The sequence below is a fragment of the Sardina pilchardus genome, chromosome 13 (assembly GCF_963854185.1).
Source record: "Sardina pilchardus chromosome 13, fSarPil1.1, whole genome shotgun sequence".
In the NCBI taxonomy this organism is placed as follows: Eukaryota; Metazoa; Chordata; class Actinopteri; order Clupeiformes; family Clupeidae; genus Sardina; species Sardina pilchardus.
Window position 1 is genome coordinate 15,376,770 of NC_085006.1, and position 13,351 is coordinate 15,390,120.

Sequence of the window (13,351 nt, forward strand, 5' to 3'; positions counted from 1 at the left end):
ATGTCTCCCCCTCCGAACCCTCCCCCGGGTACCGACTACGACGTGGACGGAGGGCGCATGCTTCCCTCCAACGACTCCATGATGATGGGCGACATGGGGATGATGGGCGGCGACTTTGACACCAGCTACTGCGAGATGCTGCTCAACTCACCCGTGCCCCCCACCGCCGACCAGGTGCCCTGGTTCTGCATCTGCCACAGCTGCAAGGGCACCCCCGGGCCCAAGGGCGAGAGAGGGGACCGTGGCCTGCAAGGTACTGTAGGCCCCCCATCAGAAGCGTTCATTCCGGGTTCAGGAAGTAAAAGTCCTGCCAAGTATTTGATCCAACCGTTAAGTAAACCAGCTCATCCTAATTAGCAGCCAGGTAGATCAGCTAGTGATTGTGGAGAGTGGTATGGAGCTAGCTGTGTACTTAGATGTGAGACTTGACTTACCAGTGCAGCCATCCATTTTTTTACAGCTCGTAAACCTTGTCACCATCACCTTCAATTTGTTGAGTGGTAAAAAAAAAGAAAAGGAAAAAAGCACAATTATTTAGAGTTTGAGTAATTTGTGTAACTATGCAACCAGATGATAAAATCAGATGTAGCATCCAGCATCCTGGAAAAAGATTTCATTAGCTTTAGTAGAATGACCATTTCTATTCTCTGAATAGCAGGAAAACATTTATTTTACTGTCTATTGACAAAGATGAGCAGCTCTGGGACCGGCTGGACCTGGAGAAAGAATGACATATTATTGCATCATGACTTAAGGACCGGATTACTGTATATCTTTGCATGATCATATGTGTTGATGACCAGCTTGACTAATTTTCCATTGTAGTTGCTCCTGTCCTATGAGCTGAGTATATGGGTTTTACTATGACCCTTTGGTCTGTGGTGCTGTGTCTGATCTAAGTCCCCCCCTCTCCCTGCAGGCAGACCCGGCAGTCCTGGAAGGAGAGGGCTCACAGGATTCCAAGGTCGTCCAGGATTCATGGGCAGACCAGGAATGAAAGGTATGATCTCATTCTGGAAAACATACTTGTGTATATTGAGCTTAGTGATACATATGTTGTAGGTGATTTATTTAAGGCACTAGAATGAAAGGTCCTGTTGTGTTTGGCGTGACTGTGACCTTCTGTAAACATGGCTTTTATGGATAGATTTTTATCATACAGTAACAACAGTGATCGGATTGAATGTGCATTGGGTGTGTATTATTTGAATGCACCTGGGGCCACCTGAGAGCAGATTTCACCTATGCCCATTCTCTCCCACACCTGTCCTCATCCCACAGGTGAGAAGGGAGACGAGGGCCTGAAAGGAGACAAAGGCCCCGTGGGATTCACCGGACCCAAGGGAGAGCGCGGCTTCAAAGGTGAGTCTGCACCTGTGCTTCACTTTCTCTCTCTCTCTCTCTCTCATGTGCACACACACACACACACACACACACACACACGCAAGCTTGGCCTGTGTGCGTGGCCCAGGAAAAGTTCTGATCAAAGTTCTGGTGACCTAAAAGATAGAATAAAGAATCTTGAAATAATCTTTTCAACCATACTTTAATTATTTTTTTTTTTACATTATTTGGGAGATCACATTTTTTCCGGCTGTGTTCCAGGTGGTAAAGGTGACGATGGCGCAGCTGGACCTCCAGGCCTAGCGGGAGCCAAGGGGGATGACGGAGAGTGCCCCGAAATGTGCGAGACTGTGCAGGGCTCTGCCGGAGAACCGGGCCTTCCTGGACCTGTCGGACCCAGAGGTCTGCCTGGGGTAGCTGGGTTGCCAGGACCCAAGGGACCGAAGGGCGATATGGGAGTCATGGGTCGCTCCGGTGGGCCTGGGTTACCGGGATCAAAGGGTGAGCAGGGGCAGGAGGGTGAGTGCAACTGCCAGGATGGAGATGCAGGTGCCCCCGGTAACCAGGGCCCTAAAGGCGAGGTGGGCACCCAGGGGGAGCAAGGTCCCAAGGGAGATGAGGGTGCCGCCGGCCCCAAGGGTGACCTAGGAGACATGGGCATGATGGGCATGCCCGGGCCCTGCACCCCGACCGTCCAGTCGGCCTTCTCCGCCGCGCTGGCGTACCCCTTCCCGCTGCCCAACATGCCCGTCCCCTTCCCCGCCGTGCTCAACAACATGCAGGGCCACTTCAACCCCTCGCTGGGCATGTACACGGCGCCCGCCAACGGCACCTACGTCTTCAGCTACCACCTGACGGTGTACGAGCGCATACTCAAGGTGGGCCTCTTCCACAACTTCCAGCCGGTGGTGAAGACCACGGAGCCGGCCCAGCTGGGCACGGCCTCCCAGACGGTGGTGCTGCACCTCACCAGCGGCGACCTGGTGTGGATGCAGGTGAAGGACAGCAACAGCAACGGCATGTACACCAGCAGCGAGGCCAGCAGCACCTTCTCGGGCTACCTGCTGCACCCCGACTCCTGCGACATGCCCCTCTTCCGAGACTTCTTCCCCGAGCCTATCAAGGGAGAGTACAGCTGGGGAGAGCTGGAGATGCCCACCACGGCCGCCCCGACTGCAGCCCCCTAAAGCCTCCCAGAGCACCTCGGGAAGTCACGTTCCCGTTCACACCTAAACCGACTTTCCTGACAGCATCTCCAATGATATTCCCACCGTCGTTCCAAACAACCATCCATTACCTCTTTCCGATTTCTTAGTAGGACGTTCCAGAATGGTTTAGATCTTGTACTGCACAGACATTCATGTATTACTGATTTAATGAGTTTTAATGATCTGTCATAGATTATGCCATAGATTGAGTTTGAAACTACCCATAATAAAGCTATGCACTACTGTCCAAAATTAATATATATTTTTTCAATAACTCTCTAAAGACAAGCACTCAGTCATTCTCTCATTCTAGTCTACTGTACGTGTTTTCTTCCCATGTCGTGTCCCTCCATCATTGTAAGCAATGCGTTGAGTCGGTGTGTTTGCATTGTAATCCGATTAGCACCTCTTTATTGCATCTCCTTCAACGGTGTAGGTTTCCCCTGAGGACATTAGAACTAGTCTCCTGGTGAAACCCTTTAGAACCCGTCCTTTTGTAAAGTGATCAGAGGCCATGCTCTAGGACATCAGACGCTGTCTCTCTCTCTCTCTCTCTTTCTCTGTCTCTCCACCCACTCCCTAAAGGCTGGCGCTTGAATGGCAGGACTCCATTAGGGGATCTATAGGAGAAGGGAGGGCGTATCCTGTATAGAGGGTGGGAGAAGTCACATAGGGACGAATGCCTGCAATTAGGTCAAGTTCTGATGGGAGCGGCCCACGAGTACACTCCAAGTCCTGGAAGTGCTTTAATGGCTCTGCTGGTCATGCGTCCCATTCCAGCGATGAGGAGGAAACAGAAGAAGAGAAATGGGCCTTAGAGTTTTGGGTCCTCTGGTCTGTGTTAGCGCCTAGTTATGGGCTTCCTGCTGGATAGCTACAGTTCCGATGCCTCGCTTTCCAAAACACACTGTATGAGTTGAGTCCAATACACAGTCTGTTGTTCTAATGTGTTACTCTGTACATTGTTTGTCCTTGATGAATAAACTATTGACCCAAATGCCTCCTAGTTATATTTGTGGTACTGTTACAGATGGGATGAAAGATGTTTCATCTCTGTATATACATTACTCAAGTTACAACCCAATGAACATACTGTAAATAAGTTACAACCCAATAAAATACAAACACACATGTAAGTAATCAAAGAGTTTTATATCATGAATGTCAACAATAAAGACTATGCTTCATTTCAGTACACTATTTTGAAAAGAAAAGAGGAAACATTTCATAGCTATAGTACATGAGCCCTATCTGAAATTCTTTCTCGAGTGAAGTACCAAACTAAGTATATAATGTCCAAGATGTCCATAAGTATTTATATACATTCACAAATCCATTTACCCTGCCTAGAACCTCCTACAAGCCTTAAAATAGGTCTGTGCAGCCCGCTCCACTGGGAGGATATTGTCTAAAATAGAACACAGCACATATGGGAATATTTCGCTGGGTGTTGCTTTCAAAGAGGTCTGGAAGAAATCAGCGTGTATGGAGCTGTGTAGCCTGTGATGGTGAGACAGACAAAGAGGCCTTCATACAGGAGAAACATTAAACCCACAACGCGCGGCGTACATACATACAGCCTATGGCTCGTCACGTTACAACATCTGTCATGTTCAACCACTGTCACGGATGGTGGTGGTGATGGGGGTAGGGGTGGGGGCGGGGGACTACTGTATCAGATCCTGTTTATGGAAGAATTTATTCAGGTTCTGGGGTGTGGTTGGCTGCAGTAGGATGGTGAATAAGACTAACTTTGCCCAAAAACCTCTGACTCTCTAATGAAGACGTTTCTCTCTGAGATGTTTACTATGGATCACATACATTAGCCTCTGCTGAGAGTCAGACAGTATTAGACCTACGGCTACCTAGACACCATGTACCGCACAGCTGGCTATGGAAGCATATTACTCTCAGCAGGTCCAGGGTGTTTTTCAGCAGAGTCCTTTCTAGGTCGGCTCCTGAGACGGTCCACGACTTTCTGTCCGGGGTCGGGGACGAGAGGGCAGTGAGGTACCCCAGGTGGAGATGCCTGATACCCCCACGCCCCGACCCAGTGCCCAGTGCCCCGTGTTCTTCAGCCCTCGGCAGGGGAGTCCTCCTCCTCCCCGGTGATGCCCTTCATGCAGGAGCGCTTGAACTCCTGGAAATCCAGCTCTGCCGCCTCAGCGCTGGCGGACAAATAACACATGTGACCAAACATATCAAAAACACACACTCACACACACACACACACACACACACACACACACACACACACCCCACAACACACAGACATGAACGCACACATGCAAACACATGGATGCGAATACACACAAACAGATACAGAGATCACAAGGTCAATACAGTACATTTAAGCCGAACCACAAACATATACAGATAAAGGCATAACACTCATATTATATATATTATCCCTTACTTTCCATGCACACACATGATCAGATACTCTGCCTGGCCAGAAAAAGGTCACAACCTGGATTTAACTAAGCAAGTGGGAGCAAATGCTATGATTTGGTCAGGTCTAGATTCAGCAACGTTATGTGCCCTATACTGAATGACTGGGTTATTCCATCAATGGATTTTTTCTTGCCTGATGGCACAGGCATATTCCAAGATCACAGTGCCAGGATTCATTGAGCTCAAATTGTGAAAGAGTGGTCCAGGGAGCATGAGACATTGTCACCGGACACAGAGCCCAGACCATAACCCCAACTGAGAATCTTTGGGATGTGCTGGACAAGACTTCGCGCAGAGATCCAAATCTAATCAATACAACATCTTGGTGAAAAATGAATGCAACACAGAAGGGAAATAAATGTTGTAACACTGCAGAAGCTTGTGGAACTGATTCCACAGCGAATGCGTGTCGTAATCCAAGCTAAAGGCAGCTCACGGAAATATTAGAGTGTGTGACCTTTTTCTTTTTGGCCAGTCAGTGTATTTGGAGAAGCTTGAGGAAAACAAGCCTCAAGTGCGGACACGAGTGAAAGTGTCAGCCAGACGACGAGATGAGAAGGGAGATAACAAACAGACCGGCGCAAGACGCAGACAGACTCCTGCTCGGTCTCCAGAGACAGGCCTGCATGTATGTACCCTGCGCCGCATCTTATGCAACGACCCACTTCGGTGGATACCTGTCTTGGCGACAATGGCTCCAGAAATGAGGACTCGCAAGAAAGGACGGTATCACGTTTAAGGGATGCCTAGCTCAGCTTGCTTTCTTGCGTGCCTAAGTCCTTCCCTCGCCATTGTGCGCCGCTGTTGCCATTGTGATCCGAAACATTTTGGACATAACGGCCACAATGTGCCAAACAGGCCGTGTTCGTGTAATAAAAAACGCGGCGCGAAATGTGAGGCTAACTAAAGAGCACAGGTTCTATCCATCAACTCATCCAGGCCTGGAACAGGAACAACACTTACCTCTCTTTCTCTGCAGGAGAACACAAGGGTGTAGCATGAGAAGGAAGAGAGAGAGAGAGAGAGAGAGAGAGAGAGAGAGAGAGCGAGAGAGTGACAGAGGGAGAGAGATCAATAGAAATTCAAACAGAGGAAGAATAGTTTCATCTCAAATTCAGTGTACCCTGTTCTATCAGCCCTACACTGGCTGGAGGAGAGATACTCTGAGGACAAGTGGATTGCACTAAAGCAAACAGGTCAGTCAAGTCTTTAAAAGTAAAGTGCACAGCTGTCTCTCTCTCTCGCTCTCTCTCTCTCTCTCTCTCTCTGGGATTTATAATGGTCAGCAGGGCCACAAGCTGATTACATGCGTTTGCCATGTGCAGGCATTTGAGAATGGGCTTGTGTCCGCTCAGCACACCATTTGACATGTCCACTCTGTGTCAGTGGGAGATTACTGACATCACATACAGTGCATAAACGTGGCACTAATCCAAGAGGGATCACTGGAGAGAAAACAGCACACTCGAGAAACGCAGAGAGACACAGCATTGCTGACGTCCACACAGCGGTTAGCACATAGACATATATGCATATATCTATATAACCCTATATATATATATGGGTTGGCATATATCTGACAGCTATGAGGGGCTCACCTGGGTCAGGCTTGGGGTGCATGAGTCGGAATGGCGCCTCCACAGCGACCTCACTAAAACAAACACACAGACAGACAGACAGACAGACACACACACACAAACACACACACACACACACACACACACACACACACACACACACACAAACACACATGCTCAGACTCGTCATCTCCTAAGCAATCGCATAATCTGGCATGTTATATAACATGTATATAAACATTGCATGATTGCTGTTGATATAATATGTATGTAAACATTGCATGAATGTTGTTGTTGTATGAATAAATGTCTACCTTGATCCAATTAACCTGTAAACAAAACAAATGGGAGAAATAGATTGAAACATCATTGACAACATCAACATCATTGAAATGAAGATGCCTTCTCTCTGTTCTCTCTCTCTTTCTCTCTAGCCACGTTTACATGGACACTTCTATTCCGATTAGAAACAGAATAACAGCTCAATTGGAATGAAAATCGTCATTCGTAAACATCCCAATCCGATCCGATCAGAATTTTAATCAGAAAGAAAGCGGTAGTCCATTCCTATTCCGAATGAGCAGCCATGTATACGGTCATTCGGATTGACTGCATCGTCCTAACGAAACGTAGGCAACAACGGCTATCCCAATTAAAGATTCTAAAGCGCTTGAAAGCACCTGATCGGAATAGAGAGTACCCCATGTAAACATTTTTTTTTCAATCGGAATAGTTTAATCAGAATGACAAAAAAACTGTCCATGTAAACGTGACTTCTATTCTCCTCTCTCTCCTTCTCTCTGTTCTCCTCTCTCCTTCTCTCTATTCTCCTCTGTCCTTCTCCTCTCTCCTTCTCTCTATTCTCCTCTCTCTCCTTCTCTCTGTTCTCCTCTCTCCTTCTCTCTGTTCTCCCCTCTCCTTCTCTCTATTCTCCTCTCTCCTCCTCTCTGTTCTCCTCTGTCCTTCTCTCTATTCTCCTCTCTCCTTATCTGTGTTCCCTCTCTCCTTCTCTCTATTCTCCTCTCTCCTTCTCTCTGTTCTCCTCTGTCCTTCTCTCTATTCTCCTCTCTCCTTCTCTCTGTCTCCTCTCTCCTTCTCTCTATTCTCCTCTCTCCTTCTCTCTGTTATCCTCTCTCTCCTTCTCTCTATTCTCCTCTCTCCTTCTCTCTGTCTCCTCTCTCTCCTTCTCTCTATTCTCCTCTCTCCTTCTCTCTGTTCTCTCTCTCCTTCTCTCTATTCTCCTCTGTCCTTCTCTCTGTTATCCTCTCTCCTTCTCTCTGTTCTCTCTCTCCTTCTCTCTGTTCTCCTCCCTCCTTCTCTCTGTTCTCTCTCTCTCCTTCTCTCTATTCTCCTCTGTCCTTCTCTCTGTTCTCTCTCTCTCCTTCTCTCTATTCTCCTCTCTCTCCTTCTCTCTGTTCTCTCTCTCCTTCTATTCTACTCACCCTGCAGCCAGCACTCTGACATGCACTCGGTAGGACACCAGCATCCCCAGGACCTCCTTCATCACCTCTTCCTTCACACTGCACACACACACACACACACACACACACACACACACACACACACACACACACACACACACACACACACACACACACACACACACACATACACATACACACAGAGAGAAGACACACACAAACACACACAGAAACACACACACAGAACACAGGGAAACACAAGGTCAAATAGTAAAAAACAAATCATGATCACATGACTTAGAGTACATACAGTATATGCCTACTGTACATTTCCCTGGAAATGCTGAGATGTGCTTACATGCTGGAGGAGGCGAGGTTGGTGTCCTCGTGCTTCAGCTTGCCATCCAGTGCCAGCCCCTTCCGATCGCGGGCATTGGCCAGCAGTGGCACCAGCGTATAGCTCTTCTTAAATGAGGTGCCAGCAGGAATCTTGTCTCTGCAGGTGTAGATGTACGGCTCTTAAAAGGCTTTAAAGAACCCTTAGAGGTTCCTTTGATGAACTCTCTTCTAAATGGTTTAAAGAACTATTTAGGGATGCCATATATATGAAGCATGCAATAGAACCAGGTTCCTTTCTTTCTAAGAGTGTATTCATATTACAATATTATTCATGCTTAAATATTAATACTTGTTTACATTTAAAAAAAAAAACATCTTATGTCATACATGGTGCTGTTATAAGCAGCTTAATGGTATACCATATAATTTCATATACATTAAAATTCATCTTGGTCTAAGGTCTGTGTTGCATCATAGCCTTTGTTACACAACGTCACAGATAGTGAATGAGCTTAGACCGACAATAGGGGAATCAAGTGGGCTTATGATAGAATTACACAGGGGATACCATTGGGCACTTAAGCTGCACGTAAGAGTGTCTTGTGTGTATTGTGAATTACTCTTTTAGAGGCCGCTTTCATAAAAGCCTGACTCACTGGACTAGTGTGTGAGCAGTGTGGAGGGAGGGGTGAGAGAGTAGTCTTTCACTCACTTGCTCTCCTCGGCTGCGGCCACTGACTTCACGTATTTGTCGTTGGAGTAGAGCACCACGCTGGTCACCTGTTCCACTGTGGAGCACAGTTAGCATGCTAATGATGTTATTGCTTACAGACACGTATTAAAATAAATAAGTACAAAAATACAAAATAAAAAAATAAAAAAGATGACTCTTTGTTATACCTGAGACAGAAAGGTCTTTGAGATCTTTGCTAGAGCTATTGGTGATCTCCACATTAATGTTGATTGGCTCCCCATGGTAGTATGTCTGCAGAGGGCGGATTCAAGCAGAAATATATTTTACTTACAGCCAATCAGCTTTCATTATGTGCATGATTGACTCAGCGTTGTCAGGTCAGGAGCGACTCTGATGGAGTTTAGACTCACGTCTTTGTTCAGTTGGACCTTCATGTGCAGAGGTTTCTCAGACATGGCAAACTCACAGGTGGTCTCACCCACAACGGGCTCTGAGCCGGCCTCAGGGGCATACTGGATCTTCCTAATGGTCAACCGCACTGAGCTCCTGTCAGAAGTGTGGAGATGTTGTTTAGTGAATGTGTGTCAAGGAGTGGACATTTTTCTAACTCCATCAACAACTCCTATCCTCTAATCATAAGACAAGCATGTACCTTTTTTGGGCCTTCTCATCCTGGTTTTCTCCACAGAAAGCCTTCACCTCAAACTCCACTGCACAGTGCTGGAAAAACCAAGTGATTTTTGTTTTCACACGGACTCCACTTCAGTAGGCCTACATGGTATCACATTGGGCTCATAAAACAGTAGGCCTTCATAACTGTATTAAGACATAGCCTAGTTTTAATATATCCAATTTCATTTCCAAAGATATAGACTCACTGTTCACTATAATGTCAATATATATGGACTACAATAAGGGGATAATTATTATACACGAAATTCATTATTATGAATTAGACAAAATGGTTGCTGTCTGGTGACTGGAAGTCATGTTTACCTTTCCAGTATCATTGGGTCCAGGCTTAAGGCAAACTGAGCAGGGCAGGTTGTCTGGAAACTAAAACAAAGACACATATCAATACACTAACATTCTGGCTTTTTGACCAAAAATGTACAGAATACGTTCGTAGGCCTATTATACTTGCGGTGGCTTGCAGCATGTACAGTATAGCCTAGTGATTTCGACTACTGTGGTATGTGTGCCAGTTGTTTTAGACATGCCCACCTCAAAGAAGAATGGGTAGGCGTTAAGTCCGAGTTTGTGCAGGAGTTTCTCCTGCATTTTGGTGTGTGTACTCCGCTCCTTGTCTTCAAGGGGTGGGTACACCTGTCGCGTAGTCAGGAAGATATCCCGTCGAAATCCAATACCCATCACATCCATATCGTCCCTCCCGTAACGGAACGTGCAGGATAGCATCACGAACACTAGGGGGCGACAGAGACATAGGAAATAACCTCGATAACTGTATCCAATCCACTCAATTGTCCTATAGTTCTCTCACAGTAGCCTACTTCTTACGAGACGAAAATGTAGTAAAGCAAACCTTTTTTGCCTTTGACTTGTTCCGGATCGACCAATACAACTCCATCTGATAAATACACAGCACAGTCAGACAAAAATGCCACATAAAAATTGAACAATTACAACAGAGAAATCCTCTCATCACTTGGTTTTAGACTCACCCACAGGGTCCACATAGTCAGAATGGTCAACAAAGTCTCTCCTTCCCATATAAACGCCCACCTATACCAATACAGATAGGTGAAGGTGAGATTTCCTCTTTCAAAGAATCATTTTAACCAAATGGCATTAGTCTTGTGTGTATTCTGTAGTTCAACAGTATAGTTGTATCAGGTAGGCTACTTACAGACTTGTCCCTAGAGAGCTTCTTGAAGACAACCTGTTTAGGACTCATGGTGTCTACTTTTTATTCACCAACAACAGCACTGGAGGATCTACAACAAACATACACATTATTTTCTTCAGAATACACAGATATGATGATTAATTTGCTGTCCCTGTTATCCTCTCATTGACTGCATTAAAAGTTACATGGGAAGGAGCTGTTCAATAGTAGCCTACCATTTGAAATAAGCTTTATGGCATAATTGACCATTGTTGTTAGCTTCAAGGCTTCAACAACAAACGGCTACTCTCTAGCATAATGCATAGCAGGATAATACAGTAATAACAGTGAACTTATAAGCTTGACTCACTGTATTTGAGAAGCTATTTGTACTATACTCCAAAAGTGCCCAGTTTTCAAGAGCAATTTAATCAACCACAGACCCATTAGATTTAAGAGAACCATACCAGCTGATGTGTCAATACAGTATCTTGTCATCTCACTTATTTCAGCAAGAAAATGTATCAATAATCATGGGCCTCAGGGACATTGTTATGACCAAAAACTAAGCAGTATCAACAAATTTCTGCTACCACTGTACTTGCCTACTGTGTTTTTAACAAAAACAAACCAAAGCACACAGATAAATATCCATTGATGTACTATCCAAGGAAAAGACCCTTTTATAAATCACATCATAGAGTCTGACTGTGAGTGTGTGTGTGGTTGTTATGGAAATAAGTCAATGCAAGGACTGACCTGTGGAGCTGATGCGGAGGGTGGCTGATGTGAGTGGGGTGGGGTGATGTGTCAGGGCTATTTGTAAGGTGCCCCACGTGATGACCTCTGCCACAGCCCCACTCTCGCCTACGTCAGCCCCACATATCCCCACGCGCCCCCTGGGCACCTGAAGGAGCTCTTCACTGCTGGATTGGACCTCATCCCCTCTCCGTCAGCACGATTAGCTCACTGCATCCAAGCAGCATCCAGCTAATCCCAAGGGATGCTACAGGCTGTAACTCAGGCATTTATGCCCCCAGAAACAGGCCTCAGGCCCCTCAATATGAGCAACAAAATAGTCATAACTCTGGGTACATCATTTACCTATGTGGACACAAAAAGTACATCACAGTCCAACATACTGTGCAAAAGGTGAGCCCTGTACCACTATGTGTGCTTCAGTCAGTGCGTAATCCAATGAAAACGATGAAGGCCTAAATGGGTTTACATAGTTCATATTCAAACCTTTAGCCTGAAACAGCAACAGATAATCACATAGGGTCTAGATCGGGCACAGATTATGGGCATAATCTCACAGGAGGCTCCCCTCCACAGCAAAAGGATTTTGGAGGGGAACCCCAGAGAGACAGCAGCATTCACAAGGAGTCCTTTAGTGAACCGCAACGCAAAAAAGAGGCTCCTCACCACGTGTAGATGGCTATAAGCTGCAGAAAGCCTGTGTTGTCAAACTCAGCAGTCTGCACGCTGAGATCAGCAGAGGCGGATTAAACTCGGAAGGGGAAAATGAATCACCACCAGACTAATCATCCACAATCTCCAGTCTGCTGCTGAGACGCTTTTGTACACTCAAAAACGCACCCAGAGCGACAGCGAGCGGGAGATATGGCTCCCAGTTATCAACAAATGGGCTTTAAGGTCTCTTGGGGTGTGAAGCTCATTTCCTAATTTCATCACTGGGAAAGAAATACTCCAGTGTTTTAATTATTGTATATTAATAAGTTCTGAAGAATGAGGCCTTGTCTGGCAGCACTGTCTTCCATGTCAGATGATGGTGTACTAGTTGGACTAATATGGAGTGCGACATGAGGGACGGCCCTGACACAAAGCTACCCTAAAGCCTACCTTACACTGACAAGATTTGGGAAAGATTCTTGAAAGATTGTAGTCTTTTGAGTAAAGCTTGAATGAGGGGCATTCGTTGAAAGACTACAATCTTTCAAGAACCTTTCCCAAATCCTGTCAGTGTAAGGTAGCCTTTAGATACTGATTCTTTATGGGGAACCTTGATAGATTAAAAGGCCAGTAATGTGATAATGGTCAAGAGATTGTACTTAGTAACAGTACTGCCTTCATCAGGTCATTTAGAAACTCCCTCTGCAACCTCCACATGGCAAAGGGACCTCTACAGGTGCATCTCATAAAAAAAGAATATTGTGGGAAAAATGTATTGCCCTGCCCAGACTAAAGGCTCAGGACATAACTAGCTGATCAGAGCTCTTCTCAGGTTGCCATTTTTTGTTTTATAAATTCTGTATTATAAATTCAGATACTGGATTTTTTTTTATTTCCAAGAACTGTAAACTGTAATCATCAAGTTTAAAACAAAAAAGGCTTGAAATATTTCACTTGATGTGTAATGAATCTACATTATATGAAAGTTTCACTTTTTAAGAATAAATTACAGCAAAAAACTTTTACATATTTTTTGTTGAGACTTGTAAAGTGTA

At 45.6% G+C, this 13,351-nt stretch overlaps 2 protein-coding genes across 2 annotated transcripts; one reads left to right on the plus strand and one right to left on the minus strand.

Moving 5' to 3' along the window:
- Positions 1-2,531, plus strand: LOC134099145 (inner ear-specific collagen). The gene is made up of 4 exons (XM_062551937.1): positions 1-253; positions 920-1,000; positions 1,282-1,362; positions 1,606-2,531. The coding sequence occupies exons 1-4, from the start codon at positions 1-3 to the stop codon at positions 2,529-2,531; spliced, it is 1,341 nt and encodes a 446-aa protein (XP_062407921.1).
- Positions 2,532-4,626: 2,095 nt separating this feature from the next.
- sagb (S-antigen; retina and pineal gland (arrestin) b) lies at positions 4,627-11,699 on the minus strand. The gene is made up of 16 exons (XM_062551938.1): positions 11,643-11,699; positions 10,905-10,992; positions 10,720-10,780; positions 10,581-10,625; positions 10,262-10,461; positions 10,034-10,093; positions 9,690-9,757; positions 9,448-9,583; positions 9,244-9,328; positions 9,056-9,131; positions 8,363-8,500; positions 8,026-8,103; positions 6,898-6,912; positions 6,605-6,657; positions 5,970-5,979; positions 4,627-4,720 (listed from the first exon to the last, which is right to left on the minus strand). Exons 2-16 carry the CDS (start codon positions 10,950-10,952, stop codon positions 4,627-4,629), a joined length of 1,167 nt encoding a protein of 388 aa, XP_062407922.1. The 5' UTR covers positions 10,953-10,992; positions 11,643-11,699.
- Positions 11,700-13,351: the final 1,652 nt, after the last annotated feature.

What these genes read in the sequence shown, in the direction of transcription:
- LOC134099145 (XM_062551937.1), top strand. Translation starts at nt 1, where the DNA reads ATGTCTCCCCCTCCGAACCCTCCCCCGGGTACCGACTACGACGTGGAC. An exon ending in AGGGGACCGTGGCCTGCAAG is followed by an intron (nt 254 to 919) that starts GTACTGTAGGCC and finishes CTCTCCCTGCAG; the next exon opens with GCAGACCCGGCAGTCCTGGA. An exon ending in GGGAGAGCGCGGCTTCAAAG is followed by an intron (nt 1,363 to 1,605) that starts GTGAGTCTGCAC and finishes GCTGTGTTCCAG; the next exon opens with GTGGTAAAGGTGACGATGGC.
- sagb (XM_062551938.1), bottom strand. Translation starts at nt 10,952, where the DNA reads ATGAGTCCTAAACAGGTTGTCTTCAAGAAGCTCTCTAGGGACAAGTCT. An exon ending in AGGTCCAACTGAACAAAGAC is followed by an intron (nt 9,329 to 9,447) that starts GTGAGTCTAAAC and finishes CGCCCTCTGCAG; the next exon opens with ACATACTACCATGGGGAGCC. An exon ending in GCCGCAGCCGAGGAGAGCAA is followed by an intron (nt 8,501 to 9,055) that starts GTGAGTGAAAGA and finishes CTACACCTGCAG; the next exon opens with AGACAAGATTCCTGCTGGCA.